Source organism: Gymnoscopelus braueri (genome assembly GCF_963280865.1).
Source record: "Gymnoscopelus braueri genome assembly, contig: SCAFFOLD_432, whole genome shotgun sequence".
Taxonomy (NCBI): Eukaryota; Metazoa; Chordata; class Actinopteri; order Myctophiformes; family Myctophidae; genus Gymnoscopelus; species Gymnoscopelus braueri.
The window spans coordinates 1-26,721 of record NW_027660388.1 but is presented as its reverse complement, the minus strand read 5'-3'; the positions used below and the strand labels follow the sequence as shown (position 1 = coordinate 26,721).

General features: G+C 48.4%; 1 protein-coding gene across 1 annotated transcript; it reads left to right on the top strand.

Annotated features, from left to right (window-relative positions):
- Positions 1 to 384: 384 nt before the first annotated feature.
- Positions 385 to 25,415, top strand: LOC308081605 (uncharacterized protein; the record flags this gene model as incomplete). Its single annotated transcript, XM_080457967.1, has 5 exons — positions 385 to 608; positions 14,539 to 14,709; positions 22,451 to 22,546; positions 22,796 to 23,191; positions 25,273 to 25,415. Coding segments are annotated over exons 1-5 (987 nt in total), but the record flags the coding sequence as incomplete, so codon positions are not given.
- Positions 25,416 to 26,721: the final 1,306 nt, after the last annotated feature.

Here is a 26,721-nt window from a genome sequence, read left to right as displayed (position 1 = left end):
TTTCTTTAATGTGAAAGCATGAATGAATGAATGAATAAGTGTCTCTGTCTGTCTGTCTGTCTGTCTGTCTGTCTGTACGTCATAACATTATACTTTCCACTTGTCACCTGATTACAGTACCTAACTCAGTTGCAACCTATTAGCGAGCAAAAAAGTGAGTGAGAGGCGGGGCTGTTAAATGTGGGCAAGTGTGTGTGCTGTGTGCTGTGTGCGTGTGTGTGTGTGTGTGTGTGTGTGTGCGTGTGCGTGCACGTGCCTGTGTGTATTTCTGTCTTACACTTCCTTATTATTGCTACATTTGCACCCAACCAGCGACAGGCTGGCATATGATCACATTTTGCTAAACAAGTTATCTAGTGTGTAACATAGTGTGATACAGATAATGTAGTTCTAGATCATTACTTTTCAAGACTCTCATCCCTGCAAGATGTCTAAAGGTATTTATGTTGAACCAGACCCGACACAGAGGGTGATACATACAAAAAGAAGAGTCCAGAGGGCTGACACTGAGGACGAGGTTAGAGAGGCGCACATCAACGAGAGCGGGGGCTATGAGAACGCCCCTGGACCACAGGAGGACATACCAGAGACCGTAGCAGGAAGACAGGGTGAGTTTGACTAAGTTGTGAATTGTGGTCAAGGGGATTTTTGGGTTTCAAAGTGTGAAAAGATGTATCAGTTTACCGGCCCGTCTGAACTTCCCCGTGTACCTTCGTGCTCCCCAAACCCCTTCTGATTATGGTGATCCCATGGCCTTTCCTCTAGCGCCACCCTTAGGTTAAGACATTATTATTATTATTTTTAATACATGATGGTCCTTTAGTGTGTTTCACTTTAAAGTGAATTTACAACTTATTTACTGTAGGATGAACAGAAATAATGTGTCTTCTTTTCTCATTCTAACCCCAATACTGAGAATGCAAGGCAGAAAGAATGTCAATGTTGGTCAGTTCAATGCGTTCATAATTCATATCTGAAAAGTAACTGTAAAGTAGTATAAGTAGTAAAAGTCCAATATTTGCCTCTGAGATATAGTGTATAGTAGAAGTAAAAGTATTGACAATTGGAAATACTCCAGTAAAGTAAAAAATACCTCAAATTGAACTTAAGTGCAGTACTTGAGTAAATGTACTTTACACCACTGACTGTAGAATGATAACCATGTCTGTCTACACGCTCTGTGTCTAAGAGGTGGACTGTGGATGGTTCTGGTGCTTTACATTTAATTTTTTTAATTTAATGTCAAACGTTTGTTTTTATTTTTTATTTTAAAAAAGGCTGTTAGTTTCCATTAGCTTTGAATCCCAACCGATGATGTCATTTGTATATCCGTCCGAGCCGTCCCATTTTTCACATTCCAGCCTGATTGGCGAATTCCAAACATTGCTGGCCCACACTAACCTACCTGACCTGGCGGAGACCTGTGCTCTGAGGAGCACTTTTTCTAGTTGTTATTGGCCAGGTTTCCCAAACGAATTTGAGCTCGTGCGTAGCCTAGAAGCTGCGTAAGAGCCTCCACGCACCTGCGCAGTTGCAACCCCGCCACGCACTATCTTCGTTAGTAGCAGCTGTGTGTGCCCAACGTGCCATCTAAACTGGCTTCAGGAGATACCATCGTCGTAGGTTCTCGTTACGTGTGTGCTAAAACTACATTCGCGAGACAGCATGCACGTGAAGACCTCCTGGACGCAGGCTACGTAAAGCCTACATGAACTACGTAGTGCTGTCCTACGCTACACAGCAGTTTAAACACCCTTTGCGAAAGTGAAATGGATCATAGAAATAGCAGAGCCAACTGTCAGATGTCCTGAAGCAGTCCACTCCAAATACAACTTTTGAATAATATATTTATGAATTAAATTACAGCGGTGAGGTGACATCTGCAAGGTAAATAAAACACTAAAGTGTCCCCATTATGCAAGTAAATTAAATATACTTAAAATACCAAAAGTAAAGATATGCAGAATGTCCCATTTCCCAAATTTAATATGTATTAACATCTTTTGAAAATAGCAGATCTACAAGCTTGTGAGGCGTTGTGAGCTTGTAGATCTGCTATTTTCAAAAGATTTTTTAACCGTTCATAAACATGGCGAGCGCAAGAGCTGTCACTTTGTGAGAGGAACTGGGGACTTTAATCATAACGTTTAACTATAAAACTTCGAAATTAAGGAAACATGCTTAGCATCATTTATATACCTTTAGTTAACTTACCGCATGCAAAAGACCTGGCTATCGAGCTCAGGCTTATTGGCATGACTGGTAACGTATCGTGCTGGCGAGTGGGAGCTTCGGGTTCAATACCAGCTCACTGCTTCACTATATATGCATGGATCCGGTGTTTATAAATTCTAGCAAATTAGAGCATCTTATAAAAGGTGACAGAGTCAACTGTCAGATGTCCTGAAGCAGTCCACTCTAAATACAACGTTTGAATATATTAATGCATTAAATTACATCTACAAGCTTAAGAGGCGTTGTGAGCTTGCAATCTGCTATTTTATAAATATATTTATACATATTAAACTTGGGAAATGGGACATTCTGCGTCCTCTTTAAAAATATATATTTAGGGGCTTTTTTGCCTTTATTTGGACAGGACAATAGACTGACAGGAAAAGGGGAGAGAGACACAGTAATGGTCGTCGGTACCAGGAGTCGAACCTGCGACAGCTATCATGCTGGATTCCCAAATTGTGTGATACGTGCCTAGACCGCTAGGCTAGTGGACGACCCATACTGAACGTTATTACTTTTGGAATGTTTGTTTTTTCATATACATTTATATCTTGCAGACGTCAGCTGTCACTTTGTGAGGGGAACTGGGGTCTTACGTCCTTTAGTTAACTTGGCTTGCTTAATATTTTTATCAGATGATCAGATCTCATTCGTGAGAGTACAGTACAATTTGTAAACTTCGGGTTCATGCATAGAGGACGCTCACCCTACCCAAAAAAAAAAAGATCTGCAAGCTGTCGTTACGCACCGGCCCGGCCGCAATATATATATATATATATATATATATATATATATATATTGTGGGACACTGATCAAGGCCAAGACACAGTGAGGCAGGGTACAAACCCAATAAAGGGCGTTTATTGAAGGTTTGGCTCAGAGAGCATTGTTTATGTTTTTCTTTTTCAAAACTTCAAATCATAATTCAACTCAAACATGTATCACAGGTTTCTTCCCAGGGTTGGGGTTTCCATATACATTCCTAATCCATGCAATTTCAGTATGTTCCGCAGGTTGCCTATAAAGTAAAAGAGACATTCTTTTAGTTTTCAATTTCACTGTCAATGTCACATTGTAAAGGGAAAATAGTGGAGTTTCTCACTTACCGCCCGAGCACCTGTCCATTCACCCGGAGAGCCAGTGGAGAGTGAGAGAGAGCGTTTGTGTTTGTAGCTTGGGGTGCCACACCTAGCCAGTCATCACAGGTGCGCTGAGTTGGGGCTGATTCATGATGAGGAGAGGTAGGTACCGCCCCTCAATGACGTGGCCTAGGCTGTGGTGCTGTCTGTCAGGTCTCTCTCTGTCTCTCTCCCACTGTTTCTCCCTGGTGAGGTGCCTACCTGTCGGGCGGTTTCCTAGTGAAACTCCACATATCCCCCCCCTAAGCCCACCGCCTGGGCCGGGGGCTTCATTTTCCTCCTCTTCATACATCCGGGACAGTGCGTCCGCGTGCGGGATGTCCTTCCCGGGCCGGTGCTCCAATCTGAAATTATAGTCCTGCAGCTCTAGGAACCAGCGCGTCACCCTGGCATTCCGGTCCTTATTGGTCGCCATCCATTTTAGAGGTGCATGATCTGTAATGAGAGTGAAAGTGCGGCCCCAAAGATAATAGCGGAGGTGGTGTATGGCCCACTTCACCGCCAGACACTCTTTTTCCACTGTTGCATAGTTTTTCTCGTGGTCTAATAGTTTTCTGCTCACATACGTCACCGGGTGCTCCTCGCCATCAATGACCTGGGCGAGGACGGCGCCAAGTCCGGTGCCGGACGCGTCCGTGTGGAGGAGGAACGGCTGGCTGAAGTCGGGGGCCTTCAGCACCGGCTCCTCACAGAGTGCGCTCTTCAGCTGCTGAAACGCCAGCTCTGTTTCGGACGTCCAGGAGACGTGGTGTGGCAGCTTCTGTCGTGTTAGCTCATATAGTGGGGCTGCAACAGTAGAATAATTTTTAATAAACTTTTGATAATACGAAATTAAGCCAAGGAATGACTTTACTTGTTTTTTTGTGACGGGACGGGGCCAGTCCCGGACGCGCTCCACTTTGCGCGTCTGTGGTTTCACGCAGCCCCTGCCAATCGTGTAGCCGAGGTAGTCGGTCTCCGTCAGGCCGAGGCGGCACTTCTTGGCGTTGGCGGTCAGCCCGGCGCGTCTGAGGGCGTCCAGTACCGCGTCCAGGTGCTGTAGGTGGCGAGCCCAGTCACTGCTGTGGATGACGATGTCGTCCAGGTAGGCTGCTGCGTAGGCGCGATGTGGCCGCAGCACCCGGTCCATTAGCCGCTGGAACGTGGCCGGGGCCCCGTGCACCCCAAACGGCAGCACCGTGTACTGGTAGAGCCCCTCAGGCGTGGAGAAGGCTGTCTTCGTTTTGGCCCGGTCCGTCAGTGGCACCTGCCAATATCCCTTGGTCAGGTCGAGGGTGCTGACGAACCGGGCCGGGCCGAGGCGCTCGATGAGCTCGTCGACGCGGGGCATCGGGTAGGCGTCGAACGTGGATACCTCATTCAATTTTCGAAAGTCATTGCAGAATCTCAGTGAACCGTCCGGCTTGGGTACTATGACGATGGGACTGGACCAGGGGCTGTACGACTCCTCGATGACGCCGAGCTCCAACATCTTGGTCACTTCCTCTTTAATCGCCACCCGTCTGGCTTCGGGGATACGGTAGGGCCGTAGGCGCACCACTTTCCCCGCCGTGGTGCATATGTCGTGACGTATGGCGTTCGTCCGCCCTGGTACGTCGGAGAAGACGTCACGGCTCCGTCCCAGCAGCTCCTTGAGGTCCTGGGTCTGTGCGGGGGAGAGGTCCTCTCCGAGGGGCGCCGGGGGCAGGCTCGGCGGGGCGGCTACGGCGAGCAGGGCGGGCAGGACCAGCGGCGGCGCGTCGTTCCACTTCTTCAGGATGTTTACGTGATAGATTTGGTGACCCTTCCTCCGGCCGGGCTGGCACACTCTGTAGTCGACGGGCCCCATCTTCTCTGTCACTTCGTAGGGTCCCTGCCATTTCGCCAGGAATTTGCATTCACTGCTTGGGACGAGGACCAACACTTTCTCCCCCACCTGGAACTCGCGGAGCGTGGCGCCGCGGTTATACGTGCGCGCCTGGTCCCGCTGTGCCTGCTCCATATGCTCCCGGACTAACGGCCAGATCGCCTTGGCCCGGGCCTGGAGGCGCTCGATGTGGTCCACAACGCTGCGGTGGGGAGAGGGTTGGCTCTCCCAGGTCTCCTTGGCGATGTCCAACAGTCCACGGGGTCTCCGGCCATACACAAGTTCGAAAGGCGAGAACCCCGTGGACGCCTGCGGCACCTCCCTGATGGCAAATAATACAAACGGGATCAACTGGTCCCAGTCTTTCCCGTCGACGTCAGTTAGTTTTTTTAACATTTTTTTAAGTGTCTGGTTGAATCTCTCCACGAGACCATCCGTTTGTGGGTGATAGACAGAGGTGCGTATACGTTTCACTTTCAGCCATTTGTACAGTAGTGTCATTACTCTAGACATGAAACATGTGCCTTGGTCAGTGAGGACCTCTTCAGCTATTCCCACCCGGCTAAACATCATCATTAGTTCGTGGGCCACTGCTTTGGCCGAGGCAGTCCGTAGGGGAATAGCCTCTGGATAACGAGTAGCATAGTCAAGTATTACCAGAATGTAGCGGTGGCCCCGGCCAGACTTCGGGAGTGGTCCCACGATGTCCATGGCGAGCCGTGAGAACGGTGTGTTGATGATGGGCAGCGGGACCAGTGGGTTATGAAACGTGGGTCGGGGGGCAGTTTTCTGACACTCCGGGCAGCCCTTGCAAAACTCTTCTACTGCTCGTTTAACACCGGGCCAGTAGAAGCGGGCCAGAATGCGCTCGTATGTCTTTTTTACTCCCAGGTGGGCCCCCAACTGGTGCGTGTGTGCTAGGTACAGGACTCGTGACACATGAGTTTTAGGTACAAGCAACTGTTCTATCGTTTCCCCCCCCTTGTCTATCACCCCTCTATACAACAGTCCATTATTTACAAGAAAGTACGGGGGATTCAGCGTACTCACCCCGTCACATTTCTTCCCGTCGATGGCGGCCACGTTCTGGCGCGCCATGTCCAACGTGGGATCGACCCACTGTGCGGTGGCGAATTCCCCCCCCCTCGGGGCTTCGGACATCTCAGGTCTGGGGAACTCGGAGAACGGATCACTCGCCGCCGTTGAGGCGTCGCGGCCTGGCGGAGACTGGACCTCCTCCTCTGCTGCACTCGCCTCCTCTTCCTCCGCCGCTGCGGTGTGTGGGGCCTCTTCTGGAGAGGTGCCACTCTCGGAGCCGGGAGAGGTGGGGCGAAACGCCGGGCAGGCGTGTAGTGGAGCTGGGGGTCCGCTGTGCGCAGCGCGGCGGCGACGTGGCGGTTTCTTCTGTAGGCCCGGTTTCCAATATCGGTCGAAGAGAACGCAGTCCACTCCGATCAGCAGTGGCACGGGCAGGTTTGGCACCACTCCGGCTGGTACCACGGCGTCACCCCGTGGAGTCTGGACCCGGAGCTGCGTCACCGGATAATGGCGGACATCGCCGTGCACGCAGGATACTGGCACCGTGGTGGTGGTGAGCGCGCCCGCCAGGTCGGCGCGGACCAGCGTGACAGCGCTCCCCGAGTCCAAGAGCGCATGGGCGTCGGCACCGTCTATCTTCACCGGCAGGCGAGCGTGGCGGCGAGGTGTCGTCCCGGTGTGCAGGCACGGTCGGGCTGCGTCAGAGCTGGCAGTGGTCCCCATCGAGGCGTCGCGGTCTCGGTCGGGGCAGGACCAGGAGATATGGTCGGCCTGGCCACACACATAGCAGCGCCGCTGCTGTGCGCCCCGGCCGGGGCCCTCTGCGACGGCCGCGTCGGTGCGGTTGGAGGACGGGTTCGGCTGCTGGGTCCTTCGCCGGTCACGGCCGGGTTTCTCCTCGGCCGGTGCTTTTGGTGCGTCGGCCCGGGTGGACTTCATCATCTCCACGCTGACTTGGTGATTTTCTAAGAGGGCTACTAGTGCTTCCAGGGAGCTCGGGCTCACCTGCGAGGCGTATCTGCGGGCGTCGGGCGGCAAGGAACGTATGCATCTATCTATTACGATTCTGTCAATCATGGGGGGCTCTCCTCCGCTCGTCAGCCAGCTGTGCGTCATGCGTAATAGGTTGGCTACTTGGGGCCGAGGTGGCTGGGCCGTCTGGTAGGACCAGTGGTGGAACCGCTGCGCTCTGGCGGGCAGGCTGTAGCCCTGGCTGGCCAATATCGCTTCCTTCAGCTTACGATAGTCTCTAGCGTCTGCCAAGGTTAGGTCCCGACAGACCCGCTGCGCTTCACCTGTGAGAAACGGTGCCAAGAGCGAGCCCCATTCTGCCGTCGGCCATCTCTCTCTGGCCGCGGTGCGCTCAAACACCTCCAAGTATGCTTCTATATCATCGTCAGGTGATAATTTAGTGAGCACCTCCCGTGGTGCGCGAGTAACCGAAACATCTCGTGAGATCCTATCAATCAATTTTTGTACCGCTGTCTGCAAGTCAGTTTGGCTTTTCAGTAGCGCCGTCAAAGCGGACGCGTGCTCCATGCTGTGGGTTCTTGACGTAGATCAGTGTACCCGTATTCTCCACCATTTGTGGGACACTGATCAAGGCCAAGACACAGTGAGGCAGGGTACAAACCCAATAAAGGGCGTTTATTGAAGGTTTGGCTCAGAGAGCATTGTTTATGTTTTTCTTTTTCAAAACTTTTAATCATAATTCAACTCAAACATGTATCACAGGTTTCTTCCCAGGGTTGGGGTTTCCATATACATTCCTAATCCATGCAATTTCAGTATGTTCCGCAGGTTGCCTATAAAGTAAAAGAGACATTCTTTTAGTTTTCAATTTCACTGTCAATGTCACATTGTAAAGGGAAAATAGTGGAGTTTCTCACTTACCGCCCGAGCACCTGTCCATTCACCCGGAGAGCCAGTGGAGAGTGAGAGAGAGCGTTTGTGTTTGTAGCTTGGGGTGCCACACCTAGCCAGTCATCACAAGTGCGCTGAGTTGGGGCTGATTCATGATGAGGAGAGGTAGGTACCGCCCCTCAATGACGTGGCCTAGGCTGTGGTGCTGTCTGTCAGGTCTCTCTCTGTCTCTCTCCCACTGTTTCTCCCTGGTGAGGTGCCTACCTGTCGGGCGGTTTCCTAGTGAAACTCCACAATATATATATATATATATATATATATATATATATATATATATATATATATATATATATACATATACATATACATATATAAATTAAATGTGTGTGTGTGTGTGTGTGTGTGTGTGTGTGTGGTCGGTCGGTCGGTCTTTTCATAGATCTATTTCGCTACGATGGGTGTTACTAGTGCACCAGGGCGCTCGTAACAAACTGCTTCGTTGGACAGCACTGCAGGGCTACGCCTCTCGCAGAAGTAGGAGGAGAGTAGGATACGCCATTCTGTCTCCCAAATGTAGTTTTAGCAGACACGTAACGCCGTGGGCGTGGGAACCCATAGCACGTTGGGCACAACCAGCTGCTACTAATGAGGGTAGAGCGTAGGTTTCGCCGGGTCCCAGGCTCTTACGCAAGCTGCGTAGGCTGCGCATGACCTGAAATCTACGTGGCTGCTATGGTACTGCGCAGACTGTGTGGACACACGTAAGACCCGTCGTAGAACCTGCGCAGATGCTCAACGCAGCATCTCTACGAATCTCTTTGGGAAACGCGGCCATTGTCTCCGCCAGGCCGAAAGGCATGGCGAGAGAGTATGTTTTGCACCCTGTCCGTCCATCCGTCCGTGTGTCCGTCCGCGTGTCCTGTCCATCCTACCAGCTAATCTTTGGCACCGTTGGCCCGGTCGGTTGGAAAGCCCTAAGAAGAAACGGCACCCTTTTCATAATGGCCTATTATAGCGCCACCAGGGGGCAACAATAACGTACCTGACCTGGCGGAGACCTGTGCTCCGAGGAGCACTTTTTCTAGTGTGTTTTCATTTTGTTTTACCTGCAAGTTCAAAATAAAGATTATCAAATCAAATAAAAAATAAATAGCTGGGAACCAAATGGACCATTATACTGAAACTCTGAGAGTGTACAAATGGAACAAGAGGTTACGTAGGTAACCCCGGTTCTTTTAGTTTAGGAGTGAGACACTCACTATGGGAAACAGCGCCATCTGGCGATGAGTACAGAGCTACACAATACGCTCCCGGGGCCCATTCATTGGGCTAGAGGGTATGTCACGTGACCGGTCATGCCCTCCCCTCCACCAGAGGGCATAAGAGGCGCCGGCCGTGACGTCAACTTCCTCTTTCACACAGGTCCTCTGTTCGCAGTGGCGAAACAAAGGGATGTTTGGTGAGTGTCTCACTCCTAAACTAAAATAACTGTGGTTACCTACGTAACCTCTAGTTCTTCTTCGTTTTGGTCGTGAGACACTCACTATGGGATCTATAAACCCGCCGGAAGCGTTAAAAACATCCTACCCCCAGAAAAACCGTACGTGCCCCTACTGGCTCAGGGACCCGCACACGGCGGGCCCCTGCCTTAGGGACGCCCAGGCCCACCGGGCCTGGACACGGCACAAGGGATGAGATAAAAGAGACCCTGACAGACCGAAGTCTGCCTTATTCAGCTAATAGAAGACAAGGTCCGTCACCTACCAACCATCTAATAAGGGAACAGGGCCCCCCTGCTCCCAGAGACCCAACAGATCGTTAGCCCCACGGGATCACATCAGGAGGAGAAAAGCACCTCAAGTAGATGAGGCTGCCAAGCCCAGGACTGCGTGCGCCACTGAGGAGGCCGCCACGTCCAGGCTGTAGAAAGCTGCAAAAGTCGAAGGAGACGACCAATTAGCAGCCGTGCAAATCTCCTGGACCGAAGCCCCTCTAGAGAGGGCCCAGGAGGTAGCCGCTCCCCTAGTCGAGTGCGCCTTCAGTCCAACAGGTACTGGGGCCCCACTACTAGTATAGGCGAGCTTTATGGCTTCAACAATCCATCTGGAAAGCGTTGGCTTGGCAACCGCCTTCCGCTGGTTACCCCGTCCGTAGGAGACAAACAACTGTGTTGACGACCTACTGGACGCCGTCCTCTGACAGTAGAGCTTCAACGCCCTTACTGGACAGAGACAGTGCAACCGCTCATCCTCCGCCGAAGCGAAAGGAGGAGGATGAAAAGCAGCCAATTCGACCGGAGCCGGTGCAACCACTCCGGTCTTGGTAATGAACGCCAAGTTTGGTTTCAGCAGAACCCGTCTGCCATCCCCAGAGAACCTCAAGCACTCCGAACTCACCAAGAGTGCCTGCAGGTCACCGACCCTCTTGGCCGTAGCCAGGGCCACCAAGAGGATAGTCTTCAAACTCAACACCTCGAGGCTCACAGTCTCGAGGGGTTCAAAGGGGGGAAGGCAGAGTGCATTCAGCACCACTGCTAGATCCCAGGTCGGAAACAGAGGCCTGTTAGTCGGCCTGGCCCGTCTGGTCCCGCCCATGAACCGCCGTACCATGTGATGCTTGCCAACCGTCCCGACCTCGAAACCTTCGTGACAGGCGGAGATGGCTCCCAAGTACACCTTGACCGTCGAGAAGGCCAAGCCCTGATTCAACCTGCTCTGCAGGAAAATCTGTATGTTGCTTACCGGCGCCCGAAAAGCCACCACCGGTGGTGACTGTTCCTGGCACCATGACACAAAAATATTCCATGTTATGTCATAGGCAGCCCTAGTGGATCCAGCCCTGGCCCCCTGAATAGTAGCTACCACATCAGGGGGCAGGCCGTAAGCATCTAGATTTGCCCTCTCACGGGCCAGACCCACAGGTCTAGGTCCCGGGGGCTGGGGTGGTTGATCTCGGTCCCCACCTGCGTCAGCAGGTCCGTTATCGGAGGAAGGGACCAGGGCTCGGCGTAGAGCAGAGGAGTTATCTCTGATCTCCTAACGCCCCATCCTGGAGCAACCAGCAGCACAGTCAGGCCCGGGAGCCTGACCCTCTCCAACGTTGGGCGGATCAGCTCCAGCGGCGGGAATGCATAAAGCAGTTCCCTCGGCCACCTGTGAGCCATCGCATCCAGCCCCAACGAAAGATCCGTTGCCTTCATCGAGAAAAAGCGAGAGCACTTCGCGTTCTCTGCTGAAGCAAACAAGTCGACCTGGGGTCGACCGAACCTGGACCAGATCTCGCGCACTGTTTTCGGATTGAGTGACCAATTCGAATACCAAAGCCTGCCCCTGGACAGTAGATCCGCTCCGCCGTTCTGGAGGCCCGGAACGTGGACCGCCCGAACCGACAGTAGACGTTAATCGCACCACATCGTCAACTCCCGGGCCAGGTCGTCCAACACACGGGAGCCTAAGCCTCCCTGTTTGTTGATGTAGCACATGGTCGTGGTGTTGTCCGTCCTCACCAGGACATGACAACCGCTGATGTGCGCCTCGAACTGCTTCAGTGCGAGAAAAACCGCCATCAGCTCCAGGTAGTTTATGTGGGCCACTCGTAGACCGGGGCCCCACACTCCCCTGGCCGCACGACCCTCGTAAACGGCGCCCCAGCCCGTCATGCTGGCGTCCGTCGTGACTACCCTCCTTGAGAGCACCACACCCAGTCTGACACCTTCTGACAGAAAGGGTGCTCGTGACCAGGGTTCGAGTGCCTCTATACACCGCGGAGACACTAGAACTCGCCGAGACCCCCTGGTAGGTGGAATGTGGAGATCCCGCACCCACCGCTGAAAAGGTCTCATGAACAGTCTGCCCAGGCGGATCAGGTGTATGGCTGAGGCCATGAGACCCGCCGCCTGCAAACACAGCCTGTACGTGACTTTCTTTCCTACTTGAAAAGACCTCACACAGGTTAGGAAACTGACTATCCTGTCCCTGGATAGGCGTGCCACCATCTTGTCCGAGTCCAAAGCAATCCCTATGAAAGAGGTTTGTTGGCACGGGACCAGCACGCTCTTCTGAAAATTCACGGTGAAACCCAGTGACGTCAGATGGGAGATGGCTATCTCCGTGTGACGCACCACCTCCTGGCTGGAGTCTCCTGCCAGGAGCCAATCGTCGATGTAAGTCCTGAGTCGCTCTCCTCTCGTCCGTGAAGGACTTGAGATACATGGCCCCGTCCTTGAAGAGATTCTCAGGGACCAGGGCGAGGGCCAGCAGTTGTTTTCTGGCCTCCTGGCCCTGCTCACCTGGGAGGCCCAGTCCTTCCGCTCCTGCCACGCTGATGTCGAAGGGCAGCTTCAAGGGATTGCTTTGGCTCTCCCAGGAAGACTGGAGTGCCTCTCTGAAGCCGCTGGCCACTGGTAGTTTCCTGAAGCGGGGGCGGCGAGGCTCCAGGGCAGCCATGCCTGGGAAGGGTGCTGGAGTGGAGGTGGAGGCCTGGGGCTCCTCCGCCTGGAGCCTTTGGCCACAGTTTCCCACTGCTCTCTCGAAAACCGTGGAGACAGAGAGCTTGGGGCGCTGTGGGGCCCCGTCAGGCAGGGCCACGGAGTGCTGGGGAGATGCCTGACCTGTTGGAGCAGAGGGGTGAGGGGTGGAAGTGCCGGAGGACACGGCCTGTCCTTCGTTGTCCCTCCCCGGGCTCGTCATGAGAACGTCGGAGGGCCCCTGAGCATTGGGAAGGTCCTCCTTGCTGAACTCGTCCTCTTCCTCATCCTCATACTCGCCGTCCTCGTACTCGCCGTCGTCCTCCTCGGCGGCGGAGAAGTCCTCATCCATGGACTGCTCCCCGTCTTCCAGCTGAAGTAGGCCGCTGGGTGGAGGTGGCTGAGTCGAAGGGGGGTTGGGGGGAAGAGGTGGGCTAGCCTGGTGCTGTGGGAGCTGAGTTCCAGCTACGAGGACAGCGGCAGCCGCTGCGTGATCACCTAGGCCCCGCATAAGGCCAGTGCTGCCTGCTACGGGCCTGGTGTGGTTTGAGGGAGTACCGTGGACCCCGCTGAGTGCTGCGAGCGGGGAGCGCCCCCGCTAGCAGCAGCAGCCGAGTGCGGTTTCGGGATGCGGGAGGGTTTTGGGGGAGCTGAGCGACTAGCGCCAGCGTCTCCTAACCTACTGGCCCAGGCCGTGGCCTGGCCATATCTATAGCGAAGCAGCCTCACCGAGTACCGGGCGCAAGCTTCGCAGAAGTACTCGGGGTCGGAGAGCGCGTAAAAGGCGTGCGCGACACCGAGACATCCCACACATATCTCGTGTGTGTCGACTCCGTCGATATCAGCAGAGCAGTCCAGGGTGTACGGGGTGCCTCTGGGGGTTTTCGACGGAGCTGACATCGTGGGACAAAAGGGAGCGACAAAGCTAGGCTAACAGCTCTATGCTGGGAGTTAGCTAAGCGGGAAAGGGGGGTTAGCGCTGTGGAAGTAGCCGAACAGCTAAGCTAGTACAGCTAGCGGCTAGGCTAAGGAACAGCTAAGGGCTAACACCGGCTCACAGAAAGGCTAGGCTAACAGCTCTATTCGGGGGGTTAGCAAAGCAAAACAAGAGGCGGTAGCGCTGTGGAGGTAGCAACAACAGCTAAGCTAGTGCAGCTAGCGGCTAAGCTAATGAAACAGCGAAAGGCTAACGCCGGCTCACCACGAGGTGGAACAAAAGTTAGTTTACTTGGTCTTGGTCGAACGAGAAAACCCCTGGGTGACTGATCCTAGCCTCCGCTTTTAGGGCTAAAGCTGGTTTCTCACTTTGGGTCCTTGAAGAGTAGATTAATCGGTGATAGAGTTGAATTCAGTTTTTAACAAGCGTGTAGCCGTGTTATCATCTGCGAACAGAGGAACTGAAAGAGGAAGTTGACGTCACGGCCGGCGCCTCTTATGCCCTCTGGTGGAGGGGAGGGCATGACCGGTCACGTGACATACTCTCTAGCCCAATGAATGGGACCCGGGAGCGTATTGTGTAGCTCTGTACTCATCGCCAGAACCACACATTCAGCAGCACAAAACACATGTTAACTTTCTTTAATGTGAAAGCATTAATGAATGAGTAAGTGTCTCTATCTGTCTGTCTGTCTGTCTGTCTGTCATAACATTATACTTTCCACTTGTCACCTGATTACAGTACCTAACTCAGTTGCAACCTATTCGTGAGCAAAAAGTGAGTGAGAGGTGGGGCTGTTAAATGTATGTGGGCAAGTTTGTATGTGTGTGTGTGTGTGTGTGTGCGTGCGTGTGCGTGTGCGTGTGTGTTTCTGAATGCACTTCCTTATTATTGCTACATTTGCACCCAACCAGCGACAGGCTGGCATATGATCACATTTTGCTAAACAAGTTATCTAGTGTGTAACATAGTGTGATACAGATAATGTAGTTCTCAGTCATTACTTTTCAAGACTCTCATCCCTACACAATGTCTAAAGGTATTTATGCAGCGCCAGACCCGACACAGACGGTGATATATACAAAAAGAAGAGTCCAGAAGGAGCACATCTACGAGAGCGTGGGCTATGAAAACGCCCCTGGACCACATGAGGACATACCAGAGAACGTAGCAGGAAGACAGGGTGAGTTTGACTAAGTTGTGAATCGTGGTCAAGGGGATTTCTTGGTTTCAAAGTGTTAAAAGATGTATCGGTTTACCGGCCCGTTTGAACTTCCCTGTGTACCTTTGTGCTCCCCAAACCCCTTCTGATTATGGTGATCCCATGGCCTTTCCTCTTGCGCCACCCTTAGGTTAAGGTTTTGTGTTTAATACATGATGGTCCTTTAGTGTGTTTCACTTTAAAGTGAATTTACAATGTTGGTCAGTTCAATGCGTTAACCACTCACCATCACATGTAGGGCTCCTAACGAGTGTACAGCACCATCATGCTTTAATAAGTGAGCATAACTGAAGCAGATGTGACTTATATTCACTGGATCTGTATAACAGAAAGGGAACATTATGATTATTGTGTTGATAATTAAAGGAGTAGTTCACCCAAAAAATGACTTATTGTCTCCGCCAGGCCGAAAGGCATGGCGAGAGAGTATGTTTTGCACCCTGACGTCCGTCCGTCCGTCCGTCCGTCCGTCCGTCCGTCCGTCCATGTTTGTGTGTCCGTCCGTGTGTGTGTCCATCTGTGAACAGGTAATCTCCGGCACCGTTGGCTTGATCCCAGCGAAATTGTGCACACACACTCCCTGGATGCCAATTCAGAACATTTGCCCCAAATTTTTCACATGGGCCTGTTATAGCTCCACCAGGAGGCCGAAACAATTTTTTTGACAGTACTGTCTCCTACAGATTTTGTCCAAACGTCACACAAATCAGTACACAGTATCTCTATAGTCATTACACGAAACGTCTTTCAGACTTTTCATATTCCATCCTGATTGGCTAAAAATGGCTTCCAAAGTTTGCAGGAGTGCTCCGTTTTGAACAAAATGCCTCAAATCCTGAACACAGCTTGCAATTTCCGTGAAATTGTGCACACACATTCCCACTAGGCAGAGGAAGAAATGCCACTTGAACATTTTCAAATCAGCCTCATGGTGGCGCTATAACATGCCGATTACTGTTTTTACCTATAACTGCACAGATCTGTGTAAAACTTTGTATGTGCACTCCCTAGAGGCCAAGGCAAAACATTTGCCCAGCATTTTTCACATCTTTTTATAGCGCCACCAGGAGGCCGACTTATATAAAACAACTCCTTCACATTTTATCCAAATTTCACGCAAATCGGTACCGTTGAAACTCTTAAAGGACTGTAGGCTAATTAGGTTCGGATATATTTGTGCCGCCTTGGTGTGTCGGCAAAAACACACTCAGAGTCAGGATGCAGTTTACACAGTGAGGACTGTGGGATTTCTGGTGATTAGTAGTTTTGTTCCCTACCTACAGTATGTTGAATGCACTTATTGTACGTCGCTTTGGATAAAAGCGTTTGCTAAATGACTGTAATGTGGCTTTACTTCCAATCAAGGTAGCAGGTAATGGCAGAGTTGTACAATTGTTTGTGGTCTAGAAAAGTAAAGACAAAATGGCAACAGGTTTGTACCAAAATACTAACATAGCTCTCTGCTAAAATACTAAACAATAAACAGCAGAATACTGACGTGATTACAGTTAAGCATCTTCATTAACACTGTACAGGAATAACTACTTGGTCTATAATGCTTCTCATTGAAGTCACATAACCAACAAATTGGCTGATTCATCATCAAACATTCACATTGCAAGTTATCGGACAAACAGCAATATTAACAGCAAACTTAGGTTGATAATCAAATCAGGTAGGCTACAAGCATGAAATAATTACAACTAAGAACACACACACATCACTTATTAAACGTCAGCGACGCACAAACATGCACCTCTCTGCTAGGAGTTGGTTTGTAGAGTGAGGCTGAAAACTGAAGACTAACTGGATAACACAGCTGAGTCTACCTCTGATATTTAAACTAGCAGGCGTGTCTTAATTAGCTCTAATTAGCAGATCAAAGGCCCCAGGGCAGCCTGGCATAGATCACAGGCCCCATGCCAGCCTGACATATTTGACCTTTCCAACAGGTACACATGATCTCTATAGTCATGTGATCAAGACGGATCTGTTAAATTGTTCATATTCCAGCCTGATTGGCTAAGATTGACATCTAAAGTTTGCAGGTGTGGCCCGTTTTTAACAAAATGTTGCAAATCATGAGCGTCCGATTGCGGTGAAACTTTGCACGCACATTTGCACTAAGTTGGCAAACAAATGCCACCCTTTCAACATTGCCCTATTATAGCACCACCAGGAGGCCGACTTATACGACACTCATTTTTTAATATTATTCTTTCAGATTTTATCCAAACATCACGCAAATCAGTACACATGATCTCTATAGTCAACTGATCCGTCCGATCCGCCTGATTTTTCACATTCCAGCCTGATTGACAAATTCCGAACATTGCTGCCCCACACTATCCTACCTGACCTGGCGGAGACCTGTTCTCCGAGGAGCACTTTTTCTAGTTTTCTATCAATTACACACCCCATGAAGCCTTGAATTCATGGAGATTTGTTATTATTTTGTCGCATTCCTAAACCAATAATATGATGACCGGCGGAGTGCTATTGACTGATGACCCGGTTATCCACAATGGAATGACGCTTCACCTGCGCGTTTCAATGTTTTAGCGCTCCTTTAGCAGCCACTGCTTCTAAATTTCTGCGCTTTTATTTTCGCAGATAGTTCTGTCTTCTTTCACTTACTCCACGCCGTTTGGTGCCCCCGCAAGGTTGGTGCCCTGTGCTTCAGTTGGATAAGCCAGGCCTGGCTTCACACCATGTCTTCCTTCCCGGAGGTGACCTCCTAGCCCGAGCTAACACTGGGCAAACACACCGGCAATTCCGCTTTTGTGTGTTTTCTCTGGGCAGCTCTGTACGCCACCGACTAGCGTACTGTGCAACCAGCTGGCATGGCGCACTACCACAGGTGAGCCTGGGGGCTCCCGCTGGATGGGCGTTGCACATCATGTGCTACCAGCTGGCCTGGCGAGCTGCCACCGATGAGTCCTGAACACTCCCGATAGCAACACATCTGCACGCTGCATGTTGTCACCGGGCACACATGACAGCGTCTTGCTCCACACTGTTTTTTCCCCGTAGTGACCCCTTGGCCACAAGCTCAAAAACAAGACAAAACGAGCAAAACAAAAAATGCCACCAACTGGCGTCACATGCCACTAGCTGGCCTGGCGCGTCGCAGTCAGTATTGGTTGCCCATACTACGTTCTTCGTCGCTTGCTACTACCTAGCATCACATGATACTAGCTGACCTAACACGAGACTACTGACCTGCTTCACGAGTTGCTGTTGACAGCACGTTTCACATACTGCGATTAGCTGTAGGCCTACGCTAAAACACCAACTTTATGTTGTTTTTCTCTATTTGGTATAAGCAAGCTTTACCACCACAGAAACGTCTCTCCTACACCAAGTAGGGGAAGAGACACGAGCGAGGCCTCCTACTCCGCACAGAGTTAGTCGGCCGTCCTGCATATGATGCCTCCTCACGTCAGGAGCTTGGGCTCTGACGCAGGAACCCATTTCCCGGGTGGACATGCTCCACCGCCTGAGGGGTAAACTTTACACACTAGACATTATCTGCATAATGCTGTTGTAAAAGAGAGAGGGGGGGGCTGTGTCCGATACCGGACCTGAGGGCCCTCAGTCAGTATCTAAAGGTTTTCAACATGATGACTGCCATGTCCCTCCTACGTACAGTCATGCCTGGCACAATTCTGAGTGGGACATAAGGTCACACGAAAACCTGCAGGAGAGTGGCAGGTCTCGTGGCCTCAGCCATTTCGTTATTACGGCTGGCGAGGCCACACATGAGACCGTGTTAGAGGTGGGTGACGTCCCGGGACATCCCCAACCGACGTCACTACCACAAGGTGCCAGTCACAACAGGATGTGTGGCGGCACTCAGCCACTGGGGGAACCTAGTTCTTCTCAGTGGGGGTCCAATGGATACGTTCACCTCCAGAGAGGTGGTCGTCACGGACACCGACCTGCTAAAAGGTGGGGAGCCACCTACAGCGGCGAGGCTGCCAGGGGTTTGTGGTCCCGCAGGTTACAGACATACCACATAAACTACTCGGAGCTTTTGGGGCGTTTTTTGTCTCCGACAAAACAAAGCAGTTCCTCCCGCTCCCTGCATGTGCGTCATGTGTTGGTTGGAACAGACAAACATACCGACACAACATGTATCAGTGACCTTCACGCTCTGTCAACACATGACGAGTGCATGCAGTTTAGTGATGGCGACGGACGGGTTGTGTTGTAAACCTAGACTGTTTTTTATCCCCAGTAACCTGTTGACACCCGTGTCCCTGTGAACTTGGTGGCGTTCATCTGCCCCTTTGGTCACACACCTTGCCGGGTTTTTTATGCAACTAGGGCGTGATCGGCCCTCTGGTGGCGGGTACGGTCCTAGTTGTCGCTTCCAGGCATTGTCATCCTCGAGCTGGTGACTCGAAACTTCGGAATTTACAATCAGGGAGTTTATCAAATCTCTCCCATAGCGAGATCTCGAAGCGCAGTGAATTAAAATAGAACTATAGGTTACTACCCTAACCCCGGTTCTATGAAATACGAAGCGAGAGGCCTCGCAAAGACACCCTTCTTGTTGAGGCAGACGAGAAAAGGAAGTCTTATTCTGAAAGTACGAGTATTGATCTGACCTCTGACTATATAGGCGGAGGGTGGGACCTCCGGTCAGGGGTGCGAATCAGAATCCAGCCAAATGAACTTTTGCCTGGAAGTGTATCAAGAAATGCTTCTGTATTCACGCACTAGGGGGCGCTCTCCCATAGCGAGACCTCTCGCTTCGTAGTTCATAGTACCGAGGCTACGGTAGTAACCTATAGTTACCTTGTCATGATGTAACTCCAAAGGTGGACAAGAAATACAAAATTATTGCTCCATTGATTAGAAATTAATAATTCGAAATATGCTCCCCATTGACTTACATTGTACCATGAAACAGCTCTCAAAGTCACTCTTTTAGCTCATAAACAAACGCAAACAAAGTTGATTCAGACAATATAGAACATCACCAAACCCAGTACTGTTTTTTTTTTAAATAAGAATGAACTTCCTGTTTATTTTGCTATTTTTACTAAGAAGAAAACCCGACTGGGTACGCAGATCCGGATCCGAATCTTCAAATAGTAAAATCAGCAGGAAGTTGACATAAAGAAATAAAAAAAAATGTACTGGGTTTGGTGATGTCAGTAGTGTCCTCATCAAAAATGACCTTAAAGGGATTGTTGGCAACATTAAGCCTACATTTGAAAAATACCTCTATATATATATTTAGCATTTTTCCCCCTCTATCAGCCACTATATAATGATGCTGGGGTGTTTTCCTGCATTGAAAAACACTCCTCTTTCTGAAATCCGTATTTTCCCTACTATTTAGGTTACACATCCGGGTATCCGGGCCGTAAATTAACGCACGCATGTGCGCGTCCGTGTCCGTGTGAACTTTTTACTTTCGGTTTTAAAATGCTCTCAAACTTCGTTTTTGAGGCACATAATTTACTTTTCAGATAGCGTTTGGATAGAATTTAGTTGTTTAACTTCATATATGTGGTCAATTTGTCATGAAAGAGCCTATTTAAAAATTAAAATTCAGAGAACCGGCAGGGGCGGGCAGTTCCGCGAATTGTATCCGAATAAAGTAACCTATATTCGGCATGGCCCGTTTAGAAGTATCCTTAACTCTATGGAAGTCCTCCGTGCGTCACCCCCTGGTGGTCGGGGAAACGAACTGCTGGATTTTTTTTCTTTGTTTATCTCTGAATCGCCTACAATCCCTTTAACAATAGTGTTAATAATATTAACATTTTTTAAAGTTAAACAAGTAAAACAAGTATTATTTTTTAACACATTTTTTTGGGAAGTGTTCTAATTATTATTCTTAATTATTCTTTTATAGCTAGATAACACCATTATCCATTGCCTTCATTATAGGAAACGTATGAGTGAATTTTAACATTTTTATAATAGAAAACGAGATATATTGATAGATGAAACTAGCCCTAACCGAACATAATATTTTAAAAAGTGTTTACATGGATATGAATGCATTACAAGTCAGCTATGAGGTGGGAGAAAAAAAATAATGAAAATATATTTTTTGAGTATTTCAGAATCAGAATCAGAATCAGTTTTATTGTCACATCACAGGTTTACAAGGTAAAAAAGTGGGTGAAATTCTTTTTTGTACATCGTTCCCATCGCAACGTTAGTTTCCATAGAAAGAAGAGGGGGGGGGGGGGAGAAGAAGAGGGTGGGGGGCAGGTGGGAAGGAGATCAAAACAAGAGAGCAACAGAAGGCCAGACAAGTTATCTACATATTTACAAATTACCTGAGATAATAAAAAAACTAAAAAAACTAAACTAAGGTGCCTGAGCATAGCAGCAATGTATTGTATAATGTGCATGTTATACTTATACTGTGCATGATAGACAATGGACGTTAAGGTGCTTAGAGGAAAAGGAGCACAATAAAAAAATACCAAAAAAAAGTCAGTGCGTTATACAAGGGATTAAGGTGCAAAAGGTCAGTGCGTGTCCACCTAGAGTGGACTGACCCTAGTATAATCCGCAAGTAGCTCCATGAGGGAGTGCAACAAAAAGTCATTTGTACCTGGTGTAGTCCACAGGTGTGTCCGAGGGGGGGCTAAAGTCCAAGTCATTGTCCCTGGTATAATCCACAGGTGTGTTCAGGAAGAGCCAGAAAAGTCTGCGCCGCCTGCTGTCAGGCTGCTGAACAAGGCCCATGCCTCATCCAGGCTTATGCCCCATTCAGCATTCTGACAGCAGCTGGATTGAAACTACACCAAAACCTGGTGGTGGAACTCTTGATACTGCGGTAGAGCCCCTTGCCCGGTCGCGGTCGTTGTAGGGGGTTGAACAGTCTGTGACTTGGGTGGTGCTTGTCCTTGATGATGCGCTTGGCTTTGACCACGCACCGCTTTTTGTACAGTTCCTGGAGCGCTGGGAGCTCGATTCCCATTATCCGCTCTGCCGATCGCACTACTCGTTGTAGGCTGATCTTTTCTCGGGCAGTGCAGTTCCCGTACCAGGCCGTGACACAGCCTGTTAGGATGCCTTCAACAGAACTGTTGTAGTACAGCCTGAGGATGCGACGTCCTACTCCGAGCTTCTTCAGGCGGCGGAGCCAGTACAGTCGCTGCTGAGCCTTTTTCCTCACGTGTGTGGAGTGCGTCTCCCATTTGAGGTCCTCCTCGATGTGTATTTTGGGCTGATTTAAATCACGGGTCAAATTTGACCCGCTAACACCACAAGTGGATGCAGTTTTCTAACACAATGCAAGGGTTAAACGACTTAAACCCTCAATACTTTGTAAACTTGACTTTTGGCACTGTACTTGGTATGCTCTCTTTTCCCTCTACACCAAACCTCTTTGCTGAACATAGCCGATCTACAAGCTCACAATGCGTTGCAGACATATTGTAGATCTGCTATTTCCAGCTGCGGTTCCCCCCAGAATTGGGATGTTAATGTGAAAATAAAACAAATTCAGTCCCTATCACACAAAGATTTCGGCGGCCCCCCAGCAGTATCTCCGAGGACCCCATAGGGGTCCCGGATCCACTGTTGAAGACCCCTAGCTTTAAATGTTAAACATCATTGAGAATGGTCCCACATCATATTCACGTTTCCATAGAAGAAAAGTGTTTGTCCATCTAAATACCCATGAGCCTGCAGTATATTGCTCAAGCTGTATTTTCCATTGCAGGGCAGAGCTCTAAAACAGTGAGAAGAGATGTTGCTGTGTTTCTGGGGATGCTGGGTCTTATACTGCTGGTGGTGTTCATAGGTCTGGTTGTGCACTGTAAGTATTCTACAAAACAACCATAACAAAGCTTGCTGTGGAATTTTGTTTTACAGAATATTGATGATGGAACTTCTTTTTATAACCTAATTCAAATTGCTTTTTGAATGTGTATTATTGCTTGCATTTGCAGAGTGAGGTGAATAAAGTGTTGTTAGAAGGTTATTCACATAAAAAAAGAACAATATCATTGTGTTAGCAACAGTAGCAACATCAGTGTTTATAATCACAATGTTTGGTTCTTTGCAGATAAATTAGCCTATGAACAGCTACAGATCAACTACTACGACCTGAACCAGGAGAATGACCAGCTGAAGACTGAGAAGAACCAGCTGAAGACTCAGAAGAACCAACTGACTACCAACTACGATACCGTGATGAGGGAGAAGAACCAGCTGACTACCAACTACGATACCGTGATGAGGGAGAAGAACCAGCTGACTACCAACTATGATACCTTGATGAGGGAGAAGAACCAGCTGACTACCAACTACGAGACGTTGATGCAGGAGAAGAACCAGCTGACTACCAACTATGATACCGTGATGAGGGAGAAGAACCAGCTGACTACCAACTACGAGACGTTGATGAGGGAGAAGAACCTGTTACAAAGTGAAGTAAACCAGCTGAGGGGACAGATAGCAGGTGAGAGAAGATACTAACCTTTTTGAATAAATATTAAAGTGTGTATTACTATTGATATTTTAATTATTATCGGGAATATACAGTAGGTGGCCAGTGACTTTGACCAGTTTCACTTTCAAAACCTTTGCATCGTGCATGTCACACAAACAGAATGCGGCACACAACACCAATAATGTGGATTGTGGAAGTTAAATGGTGGATTTGTGGATAGGACTCTATATGAACACACTTGTTTCATCAACAAAACGCATCGAATTCTGTTTGTGTGACATGCATGATGCAAAGGTTTTAAAGTGAAACTGGTCAAAGTCTGCTGGTGTGTGACAACTATCATCATAGAACAATAATGTAAAGAAAAAACTATTAAGATTTATTTTAAAAAAAACTCTTAGGATTTAGAACAGTGGTTCTAGAAAATAGCAGACGTACAAGCTCACAGCGCGTGCAAGCTTGTAGCCTACATGTGCAATTTTTGAAAAAATCTTGAAAGTGTTGGAAATCTTTTTTTTTTTTACAACAATCTTATCTCCTGTGGGGGTCACTTGCAAACAACATGTTCTAGAAACTATAAACTAAGGCTGTCAAATAATTGACAAAAAACAACAAAACTACAATATTTGCCTCTGAGATGTAATGGATGAATGGAGTAAAAATACCAGAACATTGTAGTTGAGTAATTGTGTGGTGTAGAAAACACCATTGATATAATAAATCAACATGTTATCCTCCACTCCACTACATCTCTTATTACTATTATTATTATTATTATTATTATTATTATAATAATGATTACCCATGTTCAACCTTATCTTCATATAATTGGTCCTCACTAATGCTCATTATAAGATACTCACTCTGTGTCTCATTGGTGGGATGTGGACAGTTCAGAAACCTGCCTACCAATGACATCATCAATGGGGATGCTGAAATAGAAGCCATTGTTTTAGCATCAACAGGGGGCGGGGCTACAACAGCAATGGAAACACAGACATGTGTGGGGAGGATGAACTGGCATAGAGAGAGTTGTGTTTATGACATACTTATATACTTACATACTTTATAAACATGTATACACTCAGTGGTGGAAGAAGTACTCAGATGTTTTACTTTAGTAAAAGTAGCGATACCGCAATATACAAAACAAATACTCTGTTACAGGTAAACGGCCTGTATTGAAAATGATACTTAAAAAGTATAAAAGTATATTGGCATCGAAAACGAATAACAAAAGTGTTAAAAAAAAAAAAAAAAAAGATCTACAAGCTCAAATCAGGACTTGCTGGCTTGTAGATCTGATATTTTCAAGTATAAAATAGGTCTTAATTGCTTAATGTATGTTTTGTATTAATAATCTAAATATGTATAATAACTAACTAGTAACTGAAGCTGTAAAATATGTGTAGTGGAGTAAGAAGTACAATATCTGCCTCTGAGATTAAGTGGAGTAGAAGTATAAAGTATCAAAAAATATAAAGTAAAAATTTCAGAAAATTGTTTTAGAGTAAATGTGTGGTGTAGAAAACACCATTGATATAATAAATGAATAGTTTTACCCTCCAATACCACTAGTATCTCTGACTACTATTATTATTACAATTATGTGTTAGAATAGATTATCAGTAAATCTCAGAGGTGGACTGAGTACTCGACCCCAGTACTTGAGTAAGAGTACAGATACTCCTGGTGACATTTACCCCACTAAAAGTAAAAGTAGCTCAGTCAAAATGTTACTCAAGTAATAGTAAAAACGTTATTGCTTTTAAATATGCTTAAAGTAAAAGTAAATGTTTTAAAAAATACTTAAGGTACAAGTAAAAGTAAAAGTAGAAGTAACCAGAAGCCAGAAACACGGCTAGTGTGAGAAGTGTGGCCAATTGCATTTTAGGGACGAAAACCTAAAATTACCCTTCCTAGAAGTAAAACAGTTGTCTTGGAAATGTACTCAAGTGAGAGTAATAAGTATTAAAATCCAATATTCAAGTAAAGTACAGATCCTCAGAATATGGAGTTTAGTACAATACTCAAGTACATTTACTCTGTTACTGTCCACCACTGGTAAGTCTCCTGTTTGATGTTTTTAGAGAAGTCGTGTCCCAGTGGATGGAAGAAGTTTGGATGCAGCTGTTACTACAGATCTACTGAGAGGAAGACATGGCAGCAAGGTAGAGAATACTGTCTGAGTCAAGGAGCTGATCTGGTGTCCATTAACAGTGGAGAAGAACAGGTTTGTCTGTCTGTCTGTCTGTCTGTCTGCCTGCCTGTCCGAGATAGGGAGACAGAGAGAGAGAGAGAGAGAGAGAGAGAGAGAGACCGTAAGACAGAGACAGAGAGAGAGAGAGAGAGAGAGAGAGAGAGGGCGAGTGAGTGAGACCGCAAGACAGAGAGCGAGAGAGAGACACACAGAGAGAGAGAGAGAGACACCGTAAGACAGAGACAGAGAGAGAGACACAGAGAGATAGAGAGAGAGAGAGAGAGAGAGAGAGAGAGAGAGAGAGAGAGACACCGTAAGACAGACAGAGAGAGAGAGAGAGAGGCCGTAAGACAGAGAGAGAAAGAGAGAGATAGAGATAGAGATAGAGACAGAGAGACAGAGAGACAGAGAGACAGAGAGACAGAGAGAGACAGAGAGACAGAGAGACAGAGAGAGAGAGAGAGAGAGAGAGAGAGCGAGAGCGAGAGCGAGCGAGAGAGAGAGAGAGAGAGAGGCCGTAAGACAGAGAGAGAGAGAGAGAGAGAGAGAGAGAGAGAGAGAGAGAGAGAGAGAGAGAGGCCGTAAGACAGAAAGAGAGAGAGAGAGAGAGAGAGAGAGAGAGAGAGAGAGAGGCCGTAAGACAGAGAGAAAGAGAGAGCGAGAGAGGCCGTAAGACAGAGATAGAGAGAGAGAGAGAGAGAGAGAGAGAGAGAGAGAGAGAGAGAGAGAGAGAGAGAGAGAGAGAGAGAGGCTGAAAGACAGAGAGAAAGAGAGAGAGAGAGATTTGATTTTGATTTTAAAAGTCCTTTATTACGCACTACTGGGTAATACAGACCAAAAACATAGTCAAGCCCTCATCTACATACTTGACTTAAATACTTAGGAAGAAAAAATACATAAATACAGAAACACAACCAGCCTCCAACCTCAGATCAAAAAGAGAAGAGCAGTTCATCATTATCTTCCACTGTACACAACACTCCCCCTAATGCCCACTTTCTGCAGAAAGACTCCAGATTGTCCACCACTTTATAGTATGAATGTTCTACCCTGAGGCGTGCTTTTAACAGTCATTATGAGCACAGGGTCCACACAGCCCACATCCTGAGCCCCATTCCTACGGCTCAGCCAGATGGCCAGCTTTGCAGTGTCAGACATAACATTTATCAGTGTGTGAACACCTTTTTTTGCTACTGAGTACTTTGGCCCGAAAATGAAAAGCTGAGAAGAGAAGACCTCCCCCAACCCCGTAAACCAACCCCGCAGTAAGTCAAACACCCCGTATAACCTGGGACACTGAACAAATAAATGAAAAAGGGTTTCCGTCTGGGAACAGAAG